Below are 22,377 nucleotides of genomic sequence, written 5' to 3'. Positions count from 1 at the left end.
ATGGCGCGGTTCGGAGACGAGATGCCGGCCAGGTATGGCGGCGGTGGCGCGGGAGGCCGCGGTGGCAGCAGGCAAGGAGGACCCCACGGACACGGTCACGGCCATGGCCACGGCCACGGGATGCACGGGCACGGCGGGCACGGCGGGCACGGCATGCACGGGCCCCCTGGAGGCCCCGGGGCCCAGAGAATGTACAAACAGTCCATGGCGCAAAGAGCGCGGACTATGGCCCTCTATAATCCCATCCCCGTGCGCCAGAACTGTTTCACTGTCAACCGCTCCCTCTTCATCTTTAGTGAAGACAACTTTGTGAGAAAATACGCCAAAAAGATCACCGAATGGCCATATCCTTTACTCACTGTGCTGAGAGTAATGCAGCTGTGCCCAGGCCTCTGGGGACCAGGTAGGCCTATGGTGTAAGCACCCTGATATGTGACACGTATACGGCTGTGGCTACAAGTACATGTATCAGCCGTGTTGACGTGGGGAATACGAGACTGGGAATTTATAGTTAATTAAAGCGGGGGCCGTGAACTAACAGCACTTTTTACGAGGCTGTTGATCAACATCAATCACATTTGTTAGTTGTTCCGCGTCACAGTGGAGTTGGACCTGCTTGATATACGCGCCGTGTGCTCGTGCGCGCTCGCGCACTGGTGTATGTTTGTGTGTGTTGGGGGAGAGGGAGGGGGGGTGCTGATGTCAGCATGTGCGGTGCCGAGCATACACAGGGGTACAGAGGAATGGAGAGCAGAGAGAGGGGGATGGGAGGAGGAAAGGTGAGAAGGAAGATGAAAATAAGCGACAGTAATTGTGCGAGAGCAGGCTGCTATCAGCGAGCTGCAGGTTCCTGAATATGCAGCTCAGCTCTGTGCAGCAGGCTGTGGGAGTGCTCACTGGGGCGTTTGAGTTTTTCCCTCTAAGATCACTAAAGAAGAAAAAGCCTACTGTACCCTAAACAGCACTGCCCCTAAACACATTTGGGCTTACTCTTCAAAAAATAATTCTAGAAAGCAGACTAATGTGTTTTGTACATCTTAGAATGTCATAAGGCCATCGATGTCATTAATCCATCGATGTTATTAATCCTGGTGGTGAAAGATTTTGAAGAATAGACTTCTCATTGTGGTACTATACATGTGTGAAAGCCATTTAGACTGTTCAGTTAACGCTGCCTCTCAGTTGCCTTTAGCCAAATTGTGATTCGGGTTTGCTTTTATTCATATTCCTGAATACTAGAGATTACATGTCATAGTAATAATTGGTTAGTTTTTTGCTATAGTAATTTATTTTCTGTGCATATCCAAGTACTAGGCATATTTTACTTATGTAGCAGTAGGTTGCATTCACGTTGCATCTCAACACTCTATAGTCTCTATGGTTTAGATCTGAGCTGGAGACGGCTCAGAACTCTATGGTAGAATTTGGTGTTTAACTGTCCAACTGCAGATGTTTTGACATGGTTTGTGGTTAATATCTCTGTAAAAATACTGGACCTATTCCCATGAAACAAAAACTGGCTCAGACTTCCACATCTTATTTCTCAGCACAAATAAATAAACATAAAGTTTTTTTTGTTTGTTTTTTTCTTTTTGCTTTCAAAAGGTTCTGCCATTACTCACCACCAAAGACAGGGTTGATTAATATGGCACGTTTGTGGAGGCAATCCCAAGTAAATAATGATAAGGCTCAACATTTGTGGATTATAAATTTTGATATTTCCAACTGTGAGTCTCCCTTAGAGTTAAATAGACCCTGTGCTCCATCTGAAATTATGACATCATCAAATTGTAGAACATGAACCTATATCTGGTACTGGTAATAGCTACAAATAATAACTGTAAATATACTCAATGGTTGGAGTTGTTGAATTCTGAAAATACTTTTTACTATTAGTTCCCAAAGTAAGGATTGTGCTTTTCATTTATTTGATAAGTCTGCATATTGTGACTAACCATGCCATGTTATGCAGTGTTAGCACTTCCTCTCTCACTTAGCTGCTAAGGTGCTAATAGTGGCTTGCACATAAGAGCATGCTTGCTATGTGGGATTGCTTTAATTGCTCAGTAATGCTGGCTGTATTGTACCACATAAAAAATATGAAGATATATTTTGCTCAAATCATTATAAACATGCCTTAGGGTGGTTCACATTTGCCATGATTTTGTTCTGGTTTGAGCCCAGTTTAGTCGTCCTGATGTAGACTTGGTTTGGTCCTGTTCTAGTCCTGGTTTAGTTCTGGCTAGTCCAGGTTTCATTTCGGGTATAATTCCCATTTATTTATTTATTTATTTTTATGTGGGGTTTAGTGTGAATTGAGATTAGTGTCCTTTTAAATTTAAACCAACTGGATTTCAGCACTGAAACTGGCAACCCAAATGAGAGACTCGTGTGAGGCTCATTCTGCTTTCTGATTGGATAATCATCTTGAGAACCAAAACACCAAATTATAACATAAACAACTTGGGCATCATCATCAGTGTATTTTGTAATTAAGAATAAATCGGCATTACAGCTGTTATCAGTAAAAGATATATTTAATTTCTAATCCAGGGATAAGTGGCGATAGGTGGTTATGTTTATAGAGTTTTAAAATTAAAGTATTTAAAAATGTGTCTGCCTATAACAGTAGATATAATGTGGTGATGGAGGAGAGGCTGAGGAGGCTGGTGCTTCTACTGCTGCGGTGAAGCTGGGGCGGAGGCGGTTTGTCACTAAAATCGTGTGATGTAGGCTGGGAGAGAGTGGATTTATAATATTAACTTGGGCAAACTTTCAGCTGGAGGGCAAGAGCCTATACTCATGGGGTTCAGAATGATGAAATGTTATGACCGTCGCCATAGCAATTAACAATTCAAAACAAAATATGATATATTTTGAATGGGGAACAGTCCTCAAAATAGCACCGGGAAACTGAAACCCTGAATATGACTCTATGGGAGATTCATTGTTTTTGAAAGTAACATATTCATCTATGGCCTGGCAACAACTGACAACAAATGACCTCTTTGTGATTAGATAACGCAAATATGTGCCAACAGAGACGACATTTAAGTTCATGCCTGTTTTTGTTTCATGTAGACGGATCCAATAAATAGAGAGACTAATCACAAACCAGAAAGCATCTTAAAAGACTTACCGCTAGCTCAGTTTTAAAATATGGACAATTTAGATTACTATAATGTCAGGTGAACCCAACCTAATAGCTTGCAGACAATAGAAAGTGATGGATAAAAAGTTACATAGTGCCCCTTTTAAGAAAAAAACCCCAAAAACAACACTTTCTGATTAAATAGTAAATAATACCGCAAATAATAAATATGTTGCATTCCAAATAGGAAGTGCTCCAGGGTGTGCGTCTGGCTCCATCGGCTCCTATTCACTTTACATTGAAAAATTGTCACCCCTCTTTGTAACTGCTGCCGTGAGCCTCGTCATTTTGGTCTTAAAATGTTCGCATTGACCCGCACTACACGATCCTTGTATTTTTTATTTTGCTGTTGTGCCAGTAAATCAAGATATGAACATTAATAACAGACAGATCAGGTGCCTTCTTTCCCCGAGGTCGCTCCCGGTAGCATTGCTAAGCGCCCGCTCCCTGCTAAACCAGCGGTGCGAGCGGGAAGTGGCGTTACCTTCACCAGCCTCGCTCCAGATTTGCTCGTTGGTTGCTATGATACTCGCAGTCGGAGTTTTAAAATATGTAACTTAGCTCCAAATTCCCCTCTATAACCGCTAGCCTCGATGAGCTTCATTTGACTGGAGCCGAACGCTATGGTTGACGTCACACTCACTTAGTCCGCTTCTTTATACAGTCTATGGTTTTCACATAGAATTGCATAATCTCATAATTTCAGATGGAGCATATCTAACTCTATGGAAGATTCACTGTTTTTGAAAGAAATAGCCAAACCTATGAGCCAGGAATATTGAACCTTATTATTATTTGTTAAGGATTGGTTCCACAAACTTGCCATATTAATCTTGGCAACTGACAACTATCACTTCTTTGGGGTTGAATAATGGCACTACTTTCTGACGCTACTGGGAAAAAAATAAGAGAAGACGTTGAACTTTGTGCCAGTTTTTGTTTCATGGGGATATGTCGAGTAATTACAGAGATATTCACCATAAATCGGGTCAACACACCTAGAATCTGACAGTTAAACACCAAATGTCACCATAGAATTCTGACCTGTCCTCCAATTAAGTTTTAAACGACACAAATTCTTAAGAGATTATTAAGCTTTCTGTTTTTTTTTTGTTTTGTTTTTTATTAAACAAATTTATTGCAATATCTTAAATTTGCATTATTCATTATATTAATCTCTTGCTGTGTATATGTTTGCATTATTTGGGATTTATTGTCACTAAAGTTCTAACCACATTGTGCTGTTACATCACAGGCTCATAAATAACGTACCACGTGACCCTGGTCTCCTCTGGGTCCAGAAATGCAATCTCCACCTATCGACTGCTCAGGTGAACTTTGACCCAAATGCCTGGTTTGACCTTGTCCTTATTGCTCGCTATAAGACGTTATGGGTTTGTGCAATGTTATTAAGCTTTTATATGCAGTTGTGTTACTTATGTATGTGTCATGTGGACCTTTGTTATACATTGAACAACATTTAGTGATTTCAATTTATAGAACTGAAATCGCTTACCCCTCACTGGTCTATACCTGCAAGTTGTAATCGAAGAAACTCCTCCGTGTTTTTAAAATACACGCACCTTCGTTAAAGTTGTAGGTGGGATATAGGTGGGTATTAATTATATTATGCATTTTGTCTGGTATTTAGTCATAAACAACAACATAAGTAGAGTATTTTTACATTTTTTCAGTGTAAACCAATTATGAACTAAAACAACTTAATAATCGAAACTGGTCCACTGACTTCCTGTTCAAAACTCTGATCCGTCATAGTTACAGCTTGTTTCATCACAAGCACTGGTTTTTCAGTTACAGAATTTGGTTTTGGTTTTCAAACCTATGTGTGTGTGATCAGGAGTCTGAAGTTTTACAAAAGTGGGCAGAGATAGGGGGTAGGTGAGGACTAAATTTTTCAAGTCAATATTTAAATGTAAATGTATCTGTCAAAATACAACTCTGAGTAAGATTGAAGAACACGTTATGCATTCTTGTGGCTTGAATTCTCCTTTAAACATGTTCACTTGGAGATACGTATTTCACATGTTCTAATTTAAAATAATGTCTGCATTTGGAAAATATGCTTTATAAACTACACCTCTGTTTCCAATGAGGTATTTGCTGCTGTCTCTGCTGTCAGCAACGAGAATGAACAATGACAAAGTAAGCAAATAAAGTCCTTATCTCACATGAATGCTATGCTAATAGAGCCATATGTTCATTGTGAACACAGTTTGACTGCAGCATGAGCCCGGTGTTGGTTTATAGGTTAAGATAAATCTGGATTTTTATCTATGACGTGACAATCCGGCAAAACAAACAAAATGTGAATGGAGCATTTTTGAGGCCAAGAAAAGACGTCTTTGGATTAATGGAGCATGCGTGAATGAAACAAAACAGGTTAAAAAGTCAATTTTGCATAATGTGTTCTCTAAGAGGGGAGAACGATTATAAAAGATCTTAAAAGTCAATATGTCTTCTTTAAACTGTGCAATGAATTTGGTGTACATTGTTGGTACATGAAGTGGTCGCATAAGCAGATTACATGTGGACCGTATGCTGTGGTGGCATGTAATATGGACGCACATTAAATTGTGCTTCCCTCTGGTGTAAGTGGAGAGGAAGTCGATAAATGCTCCAAGTATTGATTGTAATGTTTAGCCCGGCCAGAAATATAACACAACCAATATGGTGGCTAAATTACCCCTATTTTTTAATTTGTTCATAATCATAATACAGTTTTAGTTTAGTTTTTATATATATAGTTTTTTCGAAGCATTTTCAATAATTACTTTTTGATTCCCATCTTTTATCAATTCAGACAATAATAGTTATGTTTTTAGCCTCAGTTTAGCTATGTTATTCTCTCCTTGGTTGCCAGAAGATAGCAATTCTTGGTGAATGTGTTTTGCACATTAATTACAGTTGAACTAGTTATTCTAAGCCATCAAATGTGAAATGCTATGCTTAAATAACCTGATATAAAGGGCCCGTACCTGATTTTTTTCCCTACGTGTTTGAGCAAAATTTGGCTTGGCTCAGTGCAAATGTATTATATAAGCAACTCGTTAGGTCAACATAAATCCACTGCTTGTTGTCAGCATCTAATTAGATTTATTGTCTGATAATTGGGAAGTGTGTGTGAGCATGACACTGGCTTCTGAGAGTTGTGAAAAACACTTATAAACTCATCACTGTGAATAATTAAGAGTGCCCTGAATGCGCAAGGTAGTGCATGTGGCTGGAGATAGGAGGTAGGTGAAACCCAGGAGCAAACCAGGACAAATCTAAAAGTGTCCAAAACGCTCCCTGACTGATTTCTGCTACTTCACTATTGGTGCCTTGTGTACTCCTGCTCGTGTAACACAGCCTTTAATACCTGATCCTTATGAACCAAAATCAATGAGATCAAATGGCTCTTCAGATCTGCTGCAGGCTCCACGTGTCTCTCAACAGGGGACAAATTACGGTGTATTCTGCTTTTTAAAATACTTTTATATACATCTTTCCCTTTACATTTTGCGGTAACTTTCCTAGTCTGTATACAAATTACTTTAACCACGTGATAATGACTTTTTTGTTTTTAAAATTGGGGAGAGAAAGATGTCTGAGCTTTTCTCTGAACTGAATTTAACAAAAGTTTGATTTCTCCGCTTGTTCCACGATTATGAAGCTTTGACCAGAGTGCTACACATATCAATCTGGCATTAGCTAGGTTACAGAAATATACCAGGAGAGCGCTTTTTTTTATTTATGCATAATCCGTAATCCATAAACTCAAATCCGTTGATTCCACCGTTTTAAAGTTTCTACCCTACAAAAACGGACTAGTTCATTGAAACTTTCAGAAGCCAAAGCAATAATGCTAACAACAACTAGCATGATAACAGTGCATCAGCCTTACTTCCTGGTTCACGGACAATAAAAACACTTGCAGATGATATACAGCGGTCTCATTTTGACCCTAAGAGCTTCTTTTATAATATATCTGCACTGAGACAGAACAATTTTTACTTTAAGAAAAAAAACGTCTGCAACCCCTTTAATATGACAAATGCTTGCTATGAATTTGTTTTTCTTGTATATTTCTTACTACATTTTTGGAATCTAGGGCAGGCGTTTGTGGAGATAACCCAGACCCACGAGTGCAGGAGCTGTAGTGTGAGGGAGCAGCCTGCTGAGGAGCGTTGGTGATGTACGGACTGCAGAGTTTAAATAATTTATTGGCCACTCTCCAGTTCGCTTCTGTCAGATGGTAACTATTGGCTTAACATCCTCTTAGTTTTGTGTGGTTTTAATTAACTATTTCCTAATTACTCTCTGTCATTTGGATCAGTAATTTCAAAGTACATAGCGCTTAATACATTTGGTATTGGAATATTTAGGTTAGGGAATGAAATGTCTACAGTCATAGTCATTAGCTAACTCTGTAGTTTAGAACACTATAAACTATAAATATGTTACGATACTTACTATATTGACTTATCTTTCATTATATGAAAGATGGAACAATATAGTTTGAGCCTCAATATTTATCGTGAGTACTTTTTTCTTTGCAAAACTAGGGAAATTTGGGGTATTTCCGTTGTTATACAATAAGATTTGACCTGTGGAGGTGGCAATAAGTCCCTTTTATGGTAAAATACTTGTACGTTCTGCTATTTATTTGTTGCAGCTCATGCCTTTCAATGAAACTGGTTTGCTGGGATTGTCTTGCATTAGTTAAATCTTAATTAGCAACTGGCATAAAGTAGTTTCAATATTATCATTTATCGCAATATTTCTCTGTAGCGAGATATCGTGCTTCAAAATTTGTTATCTTGACAGGTCTAGTATCAGTTTAATGTAACCGCAGCAGTCACGAGTTGTCTAAAAATGTCCAAATAGTATTTCCAAAACTGTTCTGCACAAAATTCACAATGTTCTTCAGATTTAAAATGGCAATGTTTAAATAGTTTGAACTTCTTATCCTGTTATAGCGAGCTGTTGGCTGGTTGCCTGGAATCCAGAATACACACTTCTCCAATACTTTACAACAATGTGAGAGATATCATTCTGGACTTGCCAGGTCAGTTGGCTGGAGGTATGGGATTTAATTCTTGGAAAGTTACACAACACACCGTACGGTTGTTAGGCTGCCATGTTCAAAAATATGATAATGAACTGGTATTGGCCTGATTTGAGACAACTTTAGGGCCTCCAACATTGACATATTTGAATACAACTGAATGACAAAAACGTACTCTACATTACAGTATATTTGCAAGCTAGAAAAGCATTACACAGACAGCTGTATTTATGATAACCTGTCATTCAGTTTTATGGATCATTTTCGCTTCTTCACCTTACAGCCAAGACTTGCTAATAAGGTTAAGGTCGACATTATTGTATTGGACAGTAGATTAGTTTCTGCATTGATCTGACCCATCTTTCCAATTCCGTTAGGAAAGACCTGTCACCATCACAAAGGCTAGTGTCCCTGCTCCAGGAGTACCTTAAGTTGGTGGAAGTTTGCCATTGTTCCACCAAATTGTAACATGGTGGATTCATTCTATTGCTTAGACAGAAACTTGATTCCTAAGCTTTAAAGGGGCAGGGTCCAGGGTTTTCCATCTGCTTGTCTTCATGAGATGCTTTGCCATTTGCTTGGAATGTTCCACAGTACAGCAATAAATATATCTATCTCTATGGAGACAAGCAGGTCAGGCCAATTTACAGGTCAAGTCTGTGGTGAGGGGATGCTTTTCATTGTAACAATGTGTGTCTTTTAAGGTATTTTTGAGCAAAAAAATAAAACAAAAAGAAACACCCATAATTCAATAAATGCAAGATAGATATGTTAAAAGTTAAAATTGTGCACCTTTAAAATGATACCAGTGCAAATAGTAGCTTTGTGAGTTGTTTGGAAAGGGGTAAATGTGTTGCTACTAAATGGGCAAATTTGATCAAAGTTTGGTTTTCGATATTTGAACATAGGGCTGAGCGATGACAGCAAAATCGTTGAATGATTGTTTTTCTTATATTGATTTTCTTATTTTGAAGACCACAACACATGTTGCACATGTGGCTAATTCCCAAATCTATAGAGATCTAAACTAATAATGGATGAATCAATACCAAAATATTGATATATTGACAGTGAAAGCATTGATTCTTATGCAAAAATATATTGATACTTAAAAATTCTCAAAGTAATTTTTAAAAAGCAATTTTCATACATCTTTGAAATTGGCTGATTATATTTTATCTGCAGATATATTTCCGATGCCAAGGTAACATTCTTTATAGTAGAGGAGTTTCAGTACAAAACTCATTGGTATCAGATTAGTCACAATCACGATACTTGCCATATAATATTTAGTTCATTATTTAATATTTAAACATTATTTCTCTTGGACATTGACACCCTTTGTGATTTGCTGATTGCAGTTTCGACTTCGATCACTTGGCCCTATAGTTTGAACCAAGGCAGCGTCTGGGGAGGTCAGTTGGGCATTATCCCGATCAGAGGCTGGGAGTGGTTGAATGAATCAGACAGGCAGGAGCAGAGAGAGAGAGAATATCCAACTGTCTGTCTACGTATAAATCATTTAACACAAAGTGCACTTTAGGCTGCCGGGGTGGTGGCGGAAACCTGGCATGCCAACTTATTTTCGTCATGTTTAAAATGCAGCATCGATTAGGGGCTCAGACAGGGTTAATGTAGTTGATATGACAGATTGAAAAAATATGTATATCTACAACATAATTTAAAATGACTTAAGTGCAGTTGCAACAATCTTCTGAATGTAATTAAAAACGCCGTACCTGATTTTGAATTAACATAAAAAACATGAAAAACAGAACTAGTTTTCGGTGGTCCAATGTTATTCCTCACCTTAAGCATGCCGGGACATCCTAATTATTCACCACGATGAGTTAATAAGAGCTTTTTACAGATATCACAAGCTATCACAGTAATGCTGACAACAACTAGTATGCTAACACTGTACTTCCAGACAAATTTTAACCTCAAGAGCTGGTTGTATAATATATCTGTACTGGGGCAAGACACATTTTGCTCAAATACATGGGCAAAATCAGGTACAGGACCTTTAAATCGATCAAATTCTAATTAAACTTATGGAATCAATTGAAATAAAAATCTAATTATGGTCTGATACCTGTCACAATGTTATTTTGTCCGTATCATTGGGATTCCTCTCTGTTTAATGCAGCTCTACGCTTAAACACGTGCACTTTTACCCACACTCCATTCCTATTGATCAGCCTCTGCCATGCTTTGAGTGAGTGACAAGTGGATTCAACCAACTGCAGTGGAATGTGTACTCTCAGCACAATATATAAAGCTGTATGTGCATGTGTACGTATAAGGCTCTAAAGAAAATGTGCCCAGATCCCATTGGATACTGTGGCTCCACACGGCTCCATACATACTGTTTAGCTTGAATATTACAGGAGACTTAATAGGCAAAATTGATTTCTAAGAGCTTTTAACCATGTTGCAATGACTGTGTTTTGAGTGATTCATGCATGTTTGAGTAATCTGCATTGTCCTGCATTTGAGGTGCCATTGCTCTGAAAATTCCTTTTTTGTCCTACCCCCAGCACACCCACTACTCTGTTCTTACTTCACTCTTCAAATGTATTTTTTAAACACTAACACACGTAGGATTCCACAAATGTGTAATATGTGGTCATTAAGCTATAAATATTACACGAAATATAACTGCTGAGATGTACAATTGTGTTTTAAAAAGCTTAAAGGTGCTGTATCTGATTTTTTTTACTATCTTAACAGCATGTAAAGCAGAACTTGTTCATTTTAAATGTTTTGCCGCTGTTCAAAGATATTCCTAACCTTATGTATTATTCACCATGATGAGTTTACAAGCACTTTTCACAACTTTCAGAGATCATAAAGAGATTTTCTGTCAATGCTAACAAAAACTAGCATGTTAACTTGAACTTCTGATTCTAGGACAATAAAGCATTTGATAATTAGATGCAGATAGTACAAAGCAGACTTATTTTGACCACAAGAGCTGCTTATACAATATATTTGTACTGGGGCAAGACAAATTTGGCTAAAATACAAAAATTAGATAAGTAAGTTAGTTTTATTTTCATCGTAACCCCATGTTTGTACTTCATTATTGTCATCACTCCACTTGCCAGTGGCTTGTAGCTGACTACTTGGTGCAAATTGGAAGTCATTGTTGAAATTTTGGGAAGCTTTTGCTGAGCAGTTTGACAGCAGGCAAACGAACGGGGTGTCGTGGAGTCATGTGCCGTGGCCCCGTGTTGCACTATTGCTGTGTATATGTGTGTGTGTGTGTGTGTGTGTGTTCCCTCCAGCCACAATCTGCCCACCTCATACCTTTGACTGTCTGCTAATAAATGTGTGAATTGATCCGTGTCCTCAGGCCCTGCAGGCACATGGGTAGCTGGTTCACACGAGCAGGCACGCTCACGGGGAAATGTACGGAATAATGATGTTTGGGAAGAAAGACTATAGTGAATTGGATGGTATTTTTGTTCCTCGAAGGTTGGAAAAGTGTAGAATGTCACGTTGAAAATCATATGGTAATATAGTATGTATGACTGTGTGTTGGTTTGGTGACTTGATTGGATTTAGGGTTTGAGTTTAATCATTGTCCCCATAGGAAAATGTATCCTCTGCATTTGACCCTTCCTTCAGTGCCATATGGACTTCATCGTCAGGAGCAGTGAACAACATGTATAATTTTATTTTTCTTTCTTTTCTTTTCTTTTTTGAAGCATGGTGAACATATAGTAAACCAGACAATGCACCCACATGGCCCTAGTGATGAAAAGTTCTTCAAAACTTTGCTGTAGTTTTATGGTTTGGAATACCTAGCTAAGGGATCAGACTATTTTGACTATTTTAGGTTGATCAGAGGAACCATGCAGAGCACACCCCAACCGAAAGGGATGGAGCGATCAAGCGACAATCAATGCATGCATACAAAATGTTCTTCAAATCTTGAGGTAGTTTCACGGTTAGGAGTACCTAGCTGGGGGGATTAGACTAATTTGAGGAATGGTTGATGGGGCAAACGAGAGCACCCCACAGGTGGGTTATGAACATAAATTGCCTTTACAGGGATACCGTCTTGCATCAGATCATATCACTTTACATTGGAGATATATTTTATATATTTATTTTGCTGAAAGGCTTGCATTAAAACGTATAGCTGCACTCTATTTACAGGGACATGCCAATTAGTACACAGTGGATATCTTGTATTGTTTCGTTCAATTGAAATTATGCACACTGTCTTTTGTGGACCATATAGCCACCTAGACAGCCATAGAATTTTTAGTAGCCATTTCTGTTATTTTATACCATAAGTGAAGAAAAGTCTAGCGAGAATGAACAGCTGGCCCCACCCCGTCTTAGACTTTGACAAACTTTATTGATCCACCAGGGAAATTATTTGGACACACAGGCTCACTCATCACAGTAGAATATCATAACAAAGAGCAAAAATATAAATGGTAATAATAACTTCAAAATAAGTAGCAAAAATAGGAAGTGACTCGTGTCCAATAAAGCATAATTATACAACTGTATATGTACAAGTAAAAATAAAAATATAATAAATATAATACTGTATATACAAATATATATTTCAGCTATATAAGAGGTGGGTAAGGAAAAAACAAAGAGGAAATAGTGATTGACATGACATAAGGTTATCTATTACAAAAGGGTGAGTTGTTTTATAGTTGTTTGGAGTATGGTATAAATGTAATCCTGTGTATCTCACTGTTTGAGCGGAGCTGTGTAGAGCCTGTTGGAGAATGAGCTCCTCTGTCCCTTTATAGTCTGGCGCAGTGGGCGAGCAGGAGTGTCCATGATGGAGAGCAGTTTGTACAGTGTCCTCCTGTTCCTCACTGTGACAAATGTCTCTAGCTCACAGCCGATCACTTGACCAGCTTTTACGACTCAGTTTGTCAATTTGTTCAATGTCCCTTTTGCTGATGCTGTTCTCCCAGTAGACCAGAGCGAATTATAGGGCGATGGCCACCACTGACTGGTAGAAGATGTCCAGTAACTTGAGCCACACACTAAAAGACCTGGGCTTTCTCAGGAAGTAGATCTTATTCATGCCCTTCTTGTACACAGCATTACTATTATCCCTTCAGTCCAGCCTGTTGTTCACATCAACGCTCAGATACTTGTAGCAGTCCACCATTTCCTCCTTCCTCCTGAAATCTGTCACCAGTTCCTTGGTCTTGTTAACGTTCAGGAGCAGATGTTTTGAATAGGACCCCTCCACAAAATTTGCAGTCAGTGTCCTGTGCTCCAGCTCCTGTTCATCTCTGATACACCCTACCACGCAGAGTCAACTTCTGCAGAAAATCAAAGGTGTACAGAGTGAACAGGAGTGGAGACAGGACTATACCCTGGAGACCTCCTACATTACTGACCACGTTATCAGACAGGATACTCTCAAGTCGCTCATACTGAGACCTGCCTGACAAGTAGTCAGTAATCCATGAGATAATGGAGGAACTGACACCCATCTTGAGCAAATTCTCACTCATCAAAAAGGGTTGAATTGTATTAAAGGCACTGGAAAAATTTAAGAACAATATCCTCACAGAGCTCTTAACACATAGACTGTATTTATAAATAGAGATAGCTAACCTGCTAGCAGCGTTTCAGTTAGATAGTGAGCATGGGCACGCTTACGGCTCTATTGACTATGGCTCTAATTCACTTGCTATTGGAAAATTGTCACCCCTCTCTCTGTAACTGATGCTGTCAGGCTCGTCATTTTGCTCTTAAAATGTTTGTATAAATTTGCGTTACAAGTTCCTGGGGTTTTTATTTTGCTGCTTTGCCCATAAATCAAGATATGAACATTAGCAACAGACTAATCAGGTACCTTCTATCCCCAAGGTTACTTTTGCTAGTGTTGGCAAAAGGTTTGATTGATAGCATTGCTAAGCGCTCACTCCCTCCTAAACCAGCAGTGCGGTGGGGAAGGGGCGTTACTCAGGTTTCCAAGTACAGGATATCAGGGAGCTATGCAGTCTGTCCTCAATATGTGAGGGTTGACTTGGTTTGGCCCTGGAGATTTTGTCATCTGCCCAGGTGAGGAGGCAGCTGGAAAGGTTCATCAAAGTCACTGGGCTGTGATCTCAAAGCAGTCCTGAAGGGCATGGCTGGCTTCCTGGCTCCATTTCCTTATAGTCTGGGTGGTGGCAGGCTGCCTCTTCACTGCAGGAACCTACTGAGATGTTAACAGGACAAGACTGCAGTCTGATCATCCCAGCGGGAGCAGGGCAGTGGCACCGTATGGTTCATTAGAAATGGCATACAGCAAGTTCAGAGTTCTATTGTCCAAATGTTTACAATCCACATACTGGTGAAGTGTGGGTAAACACTGTCCAAGGAAGCATGGTTAAAGTCACCAGAAATCAGAAGTAGAGTCTCTGGGTGTTTGGACTGCAGCCCAGTAACCACAGTGTGATTTCCTGTCACAGCCAGCATCTTCATCCGCTGAGATGTACACTCCAGTGACGAGGACAGAAGTAAATTCCCTTGGTAAATAATATAGATGCATTTCTAAAGCCAAAAGGTCAATACCCAGTGAACAATCCTGGCCTTCACAGTAATATGGCCAGGATTACACCACCTGTTATTCACCAGAATAGCAGTCCTGCCACCCTGTCTCTACATACACCCGTAAAGTCTTAAAGCCGTGTACAGATGCACTGTAGTCCGGGAAGTTTGCAAGAAGCCAAGTCTTCATGAAGCACACAGTATTACCTGTAGGACACTCCCTCTGGGTCCAAACCCTTCCCTGTGACCTTACGTTTCCCATAACAACTGATGGAACCATTGGCTTGAATTTCCTTCTTCACTCTTTCACTTTCACTCCAGCGTGGCATCCTCTGTGCATTCTCTCCTGTGCGTCCTCTTCCATAGCCCCCCCCCCCCCCCCCATTCCTGTTCAAAGATGGACAAAAATGGCTTCTTTAACTCCCCCTCTTTCTTTTCTTTGGCTAAGATCTGTATCTCACTGTCTTCAAAGGAGTGGTTAGTGGCTTTGAGATGGAGGTGTACGGCAGATTGGGGTCCCAAGGTGCTCTCGCAGTGGTGTTGGTACATTCTCTTATTGAGTGGCTTTGTATCTCCAATGTAGCGCTCTTTTTGTCCAGTTGATAGAATACATTTTTTCTTTTACTATGCCTTTTAAAATGTAAAGGCAATAACATTTGATCTGCCTTTTTTCTTCACAAATAGCTGCTTTTAAAATACAATGTATGAAGTATAGGTTTTAAGTAACAATAAAGAAAAAGTTAGAGAAAGAAGTTAATCAGGTAAAGTAGTGTAGAAATTTGGCAGAATTTAAGCCAGATGCCCTTCCAGTCACAATCAGCTGTCCAATGACTTGAGTAGATAATGTTCAACCATAGATCTATGCTTATAACCTTGTTAGCTCTGCAGGCTAAGGCTCTATATGCTTTTGACTTGATCTTGGCCATTGTTAGACACTGATAGCCAACTATCCAATAACAATTTCTATTTTGTCTGATTTTATAAATAAAATCACATAAAAAAAAAAAAAAACTTGCATATTGAACAATGTGCAAGTTGTTACTAATCACAAGGGGTGGTATGGAGAGGCAGACACAGGCCCGCCCGGGAGCTCCGATGCCAGGGACACCACAGCTTTACGGAGGTGCTGGCAGTGGTGAGACCCAGGCAATATGGCCCTATGGAGGGAACAGCGTTTGAGTGGGCGAGGAGCGGCTGGAGCTTCAGGCACTTGTGTTTGTTTCCACACTCTGCCACAGTGCTATAAACACATGAGCTAGCAGAGGCACTTTCACTTCAGCTGTGAGTCATGGCGTTTGGGTCCCGTGTCTGTGCAATGGATCAGATGGGTTTAGATAATACGTAAGAAATAGATTTTTAGTCAGAGATTTGAATAGGGATGTCACATGTTAAAATTTAGGGTTGTACAACTATTGAGAAAATAATATACATTTCAGTTTATGATTGTGAGTTCTGATTTTTTTAGGCAGATATGGTGGGAGTGATTTCATTTGTGGTTGCCAGTCTATACCCACTGCCCACTCTCCAACCAGATAGGGGATGGCTGTGATGGTTCTTGCTTAAGAGCAAATATTCAGGTTGAAGCTGGGATTGAACCACCATCGTTCTGGTTATAAGACGTCATTGTATCACCTGAGCTACTGGTGTTTAATACAAAAACATTAAAACATAGAATCACTTCCTTTAGGATTTCAGAACATTTTAAAAAAAATATCCTTACCAATTAAGACCTCCTATACACTTCATATTAATTTAATATATCTCTTCAATTTAGCTGATGTAGCCTTTGTGATTTGCTAATTCTAATAACAAAAAAATTCAACTGTGATTCAATTTCAATGAATCATTCTGTAGAATTTACAATAGCTCGTTTCATGATACCCAAAACTCCTTAAATTACATTATTATTTCACTTCATAGTCTGTTGTTTTAAGATACTTCTGTAGCCATGGCTGCCCCGGGACAGACTCACAGTATTGAGACTGCAAATCTGCACCATCGGCCAGTCCAATCACCACTAACAATCACTCACCACATTCCTTTTACCCAAGGTGGATAAAGTGTCTTGCCTAAGCACACAATGTCATACACACTAGAGTCACTGTTGCCCTTAAGTAAGAAATACAATTATTGATACAATGAAAAACAGAAAATAGTTCCACCATTGCGCATGCTAATTGATAATTGTGATTTTTCAAGGCTCAATAGACCTAGAGACCTAAAAATTATAATTTTTGAAGCAAGATTGTAAAGTTAAGTCATTTCAATTCTAAGTCTAAATTCCAGAAAATTAAACCTAAGCATGTTTTAGTCTGGTTTATCTGACATTACGGAGTCTGATTACATATAAGTTGGAGACACACTGTAAGATTTGATGGATTTGTTGTTTTGTGGAGGTGTCTGTAATCGAGAATAATGGTAAAATTGGTATGTTGGTAACAGTAACATTTAATATAGGAATACCTGATACCTGACTGTCTATATGTTGGATAAATATAACTCAGTGAAGACCAGTTAGTACATTACCACCTTCACATATCTCTGCATGTAGAATTATACACACCCAACCCCAAGCGTGCGTGCGTGACAGCATGACATATAGCCTCCATCTTGGTTTTTTCCTCCTTCCCCTCTGCTACCGCGCTGTTGCTGTTAACCTACTTTTTCCACTCAGCCCACTGCAATACTCCACAGGCCAGTGTCATTCTGTCTGCCCTCTCTCTCTCTCTCTCTCTCTCTCTCTCTCTCTCTCTCTCTCTATCTCTCATCCACCTCTCCCTCCCTCCTCACCCAAACACACACACATCCCTCTTTCAATCAAGACTGCCTACAGGACACTTTCTTTTATTCCTTCTATCTCTCTCTCTTTTTGTTGCGTTTTTCCCTCTCTCCCTCCCTCTTTCCTCTTCTCCATCTCGCATGTTTGCTGACACGGCACCCTCTTCCTCTTTTCCTTTTTTCTGCCGTTTTCTCGTCTAACCAAACGGCGATGGAATGATAGCGATGATTGATGGGCGAGGTCTGCGCTACGAAGGTGGACAGGAGCGGAGACGGGCGGATGAGAGAAATGCAAAAAAAGAGGGGGGAAAAAAGCAAAGATTATCAGTGGAGAGAGAGCAAGGGTATGGAAGGGGGAGGCTAGAGAAGTCTCTTACAATCAATCTTGAGCGTATGGAGGTGCAGTGATATGCCTAATGTCCACTGTCTGTGAAGTCAATAAATTATATGCGTCCTTGGGACCATTGCAAACTAAAGGACCTAGAAGTGTCATTGCGTGGTGGTAAACATGTTAAAGGAGACATATTATGGACAACGTTTATGAGCTTTTAACATTATTAGTAACCTTATTAATAATTTTAACAGTCATAACAGTTAGAGATCAACCGATATGTTTTCTTTCAAGGCCGAGGCTGATACCGATTATTTCCAGTCCAGAGCAACCGATGGCCGATAAGGTTTGGGACAGTTATTTTCTCCATATTTTGTCATTTATATGCCCAACAAACTCCACCCAACCCTCTTTTTTTTTTTTTACCACAAACCTATAATAGAGCAGTGTAGTCACGTTATGCACAGTTATCTCTTTGTATATATATATGTATAGATATCAGCCAATTACTATTTCAGTCTATCTCTAATAACAGTATTTCCCTCATCACTGACTTAACTTTCTAGTGGAGGGTCCCCCAGCTGCTTCTCTCCACGGAGATGGTATCAAAACTTAGATCACACAGGTTTCCAAGGTCTCATGTTATATAAACTTGACTTTAATAACCTTTTATTCACTCATCATTTCCTTTGCCCAATTTGTATCTTGATTGATTTTATACACAAACCTGTATTGTCTGTTTTCACCTACCACATATTTCCACCCACTGCTCTGTACTTACTATACTTACTTAAACATCTGGCTCTGGATCAGAGAGGTGAAGTTCAAAATTGTTACGCAGCCATTTTTCAAAGCTAAAAACATGTAAATGTAAATCTGCTGCTTGCTACAGTGAAATGCCACTACAGAGACAGCAGTTTTGAACATAAACTCAACTACCCTATTTCTATTTACAATGAAATGATATTTATGAAAATATAAAATAAAGATCAGCATATGTTATAGTTCAGCTTTTAATACCAAATACTATTATGTCTTCTTGAAAGCTGACAAATGCATGAAAATCACATTCTAGGTACTTGTGTCACCAGATGCAGAAGGGAGGGACATCCAAAATCTCTCCCTCTTCTTACTTCCTGCTTTGCTTGTACCTCCACGGTGGTGCTATACTTAGCCTGCAGTTGAACGAAGGAAGAGCCAATTCATTATTGAAGCTTTATGGCAGTGGGTGACTCATTTTCCATATTCACAATATGTCTGATGTATATTCTGTCAGTGTACATAGCTGTAGACTTGTGTTGAATTCATTATTTGCAGAGATGCAATTATTTTTTCCCCCAATACAAGTGGAGAGATTGAAAGTATACTTTCTATAGGTGTCATGATGCAATATATGTTTATAGCAGTTCAGGGGTGAATGTTTTTTTGATACTTTGCAACTGGTGTCACCCATTCCCTGGGTGTGTGAAGCTAACTGGAGGCACTGCTCTGTCTGGAGCTCTGTTATTCAAGTTCGAGTTTAATATGAGCTTTATTTCTGCACAATCGGACCATAAAGAACTGACTTAACTGGAACTACAGCAAGTGAGATGATTTGTGCTGTTAAACAAGCTCCTCTCTCTCATAACCTTATAGTTACAAGCTAGCTATTATTAGCCAACCGCTTTCACCTAAAAAGATCATGAACTTATATTAATCACAGACTCCTGAAAATGTGATGTTTAAATATTTTTTTAAATTTCTTCTTATGACAATATTTTTGGCAGTGTTGCTTATGTGTGTATTGTGTCACCACGTTATCTGCTGAACATTGTGCCATAGACACACAGGGTGATGTTACTGCAAAGTATCAATAGACTACAGTTTTACTGTATACGCTTTGCATTACATTTAATTTGTCTATTTTTGTCAGTAGTTGAATTTTGGAATTTTCATCGTGACTTTAATTTTGCTCATTTATTTTTACACTACACATACATACATAGCAGGAAATATTTAAATGAATGTCGAATCAAGAGCTAAAGTAGTTCATTGCCTCTCAACCAATCTGACCATACAAACCAATTAGAAGCATTCAACAGGAATAAGCCTGCCTGCAAACTATGGACAGTAATAGCTAATGCATCACCTTGGAATGCAGTGTAACAGCTAAATAGGCCAGTAAATCTAAATATATATATGCTTGGGACATTTGAGTTTGTCCTTATGGCCCCGTGCATTATAACTTGTCTCTGTGCTAGCTTAGCTTGTCCTCATTAGCTTGTCCCTGCACTAGCTTAAAAAAAAAAAAAAAAAAAAAAAAAAAAAAAATTTAAGCAACCAAAGCATTTTTAACTGATAACGAGTCATTTGTTTTTACATTGTGCCCTATGGTAATAATGCTTTAGGCTCCAGAGGATTTTCCACAGAAGTACCAATGGACACCACTAGTCCAAGTCACAACAGGTCTGAAGGGGATAATGCTCTATCCAGATTTTTAATAGATCCATGCTACTAGCCTAGCACGTCCTCTGCATTAGCCTGTTCTAGTACAAGCCTAGTGAGGCAGCCAGCTAATGGAGCCATGCCCTGAATGTTCACCTCAGGTATGGCTCTGTGGTGTGGTCAAACTCAATCACCAAGCCAGACATCAACTTCTACTGTCCACACACTACTCCTAGTGACCTACAGGTCAACACCAGGAATTGCAGTTTCCATGAATACATCTTGTGCTCTAACATATAGATTTGATATGTTCTTTGTTTGCATTTGCACTCACATTCTTCCTGGTGTACAAAAGTCTTAGGATCATTAGAACATAACGTTCGGAGGATTATGCTCAGTTATGGACTACAATTACATTTTAGTAATTGCATCCAATCCATTCAAATATACATCCTGCACAAAGATATAGGGACATTTAATTTTTTTGTTTTGCAATCATCATGGTGCCTATACATGAGGCTGGATGTGACAGGAGAGGAACCTGTGGTTAATATCAACAAAATCTCTTTGCAACTGGAATAACTGGGCGTGAACATTTACAAAGCAGAGTCTTGCTTTGGTCTATATCTCAGGTGGTTCTGTAACAGTGTACAGGTTATGCATTTGTCTGGAAATCTTAAGTTGGGAAGGCACATGCTGTTGTGTTCTTGGACAAGACATTTCACTCACCTTACCTAATCTAAAACAGGGATGTAGCTAGTTGTGACAGGAAATGCCTCCAACATAAAAGTGTGAAATGTAAAGTTGGGCAATTAATCTAATTAACTGATAAATTTGTGTTTTTAATAATCAAAATGAATCATGAAATTAAGGATTATTATGAAACAAGTTTACTCGTGACTTTCTTACTTGCAAAGTATGGTTATTGTGCAGTTAAACAAATGGTGTTCTCTCATTCTAATTTAAACTTTTAAAATTAAAACATATATCTTTACAAATGTAAGTGAATCTTAAATAATAGAATATGATAAGAAGGGAAAGAGCTCCCCCTTCTTTGAAACACTTGCCTACCCTCTATTACAATCGTAATTGGCCAGTGTGTGCAAAAAGGCATTTTATCTTCTTAAAAAAAAAAAAAAATATGAGACCCAAAAGAAAGATAATACTTTTACTTAAAGTCATAATTATATTTATTTATATTTTTCTTTAGTTTCAGTTTGCATGCTAAGTGACTGTAGCGCTGGCATTTTGCTTAGTCACATAGCTTTGCCCTTGTCTGTTCCTTCCTTTTCTATACATCCCTCCGCCATCCCTCATTCATCTCCGGTACAGATGTACACCTTTCCCTCGCTCCCTCTCTCCTTTAATGTAACTATTTATCTTTTGACCTTAAAGAGACAGGCGCATTGATTTATGAAGCCACTGACTGGGCCTGCGAGTGTGTGTGTGTCTTCTACAATTAGATATACAATAAGATATACTGTAGCCCCTCCTTTGTATACCTATTAGCTCACGGCTACATTTCTCAGCTGCTAATTTAAGCTAAAGGACTTTGAGGAGGTTGCGATGGTGCGTTCAATCTTACTTGTATTCCTGGATTGGTATCGCTATAGGGTCTTGGTTTGGGATGTCTTGTGGGTTTAATTTTGTCTATGGCAAAACAAAACAAAGCACTTCGCAAAATGAGGGATTGTTTTTAGCTTTTTATGTTCCGAAATGGGCACAAAGGGTAACATTTTTTTTTACTACACCTTCATTAGACTTAAAGAAGACATATTATGCTTTTTGAGGTATTAAGTATTAAAGTATAACATGTGCAAATCATTATTTTAGTTCATTTTAAAGCGTAATATTAATCTAACATGGCTTCATAATAAACAGGTCTATTGACTTCCTGTTCAGAACTGCAGAACTAATAGACCCCACCTCTTCATAGCGGCATTTCACTGTAGCAAGCAGTAGATTTTCAATTAAATGTTTTTATTGCTGAAAATGTATTATGTGATATTTTCAACCTTACATGTTTCACCCAGAGTCTGAATTTTTTAGATAATTATACCTAAGTACAGAGCAATGGGCGGGTATAGGAGCAAC

General features: G+C 38.9%; 1 protein-coding gene across 1 annotated transcript in view; it reads left to right on the top strand.

Moving 5' to 3' along the window:
- The window catches only part of cacna1aa (calcium channel, voltage-dependent, P/Q type, alpha 1A subunit, a), a 107,190-nt gene continuing 84,813 nt past the window's right edge, over positions 1 to 22,377 (top strand). Inside the window, exon 1 of the mRNA XM_055223865.1 lies at positions 1 to 344. Within this exon, the coding sequence (XP_055079840.1) occupies positions 1 to 344 (344 nt within the window). The remainder of the gene's footprint in view (positions 345 to 22,377) is intronic.

The sequence above is a fragment of the Periophthalmus magnuspinnatus genome, chromosome 8, assembly GCF_009829125.3.
Source record: "Periophthalmus magnuspinnatus isolate fPerMag1 chromosome 8, fPerMag1.2.pri, whole genome shotgun sequence".
NCBI classification, from domain to species: domain Eukaryota; kingdom Metazoa; phylum Chordata; class Actinopteri; order Gobiiformes; family Gobiidae; genus Periophthalmus; species Periophthalmus magnuspinnatus.
This window is presented reverse-complemented; position numbering and strand designations above follow the sequence as displayed.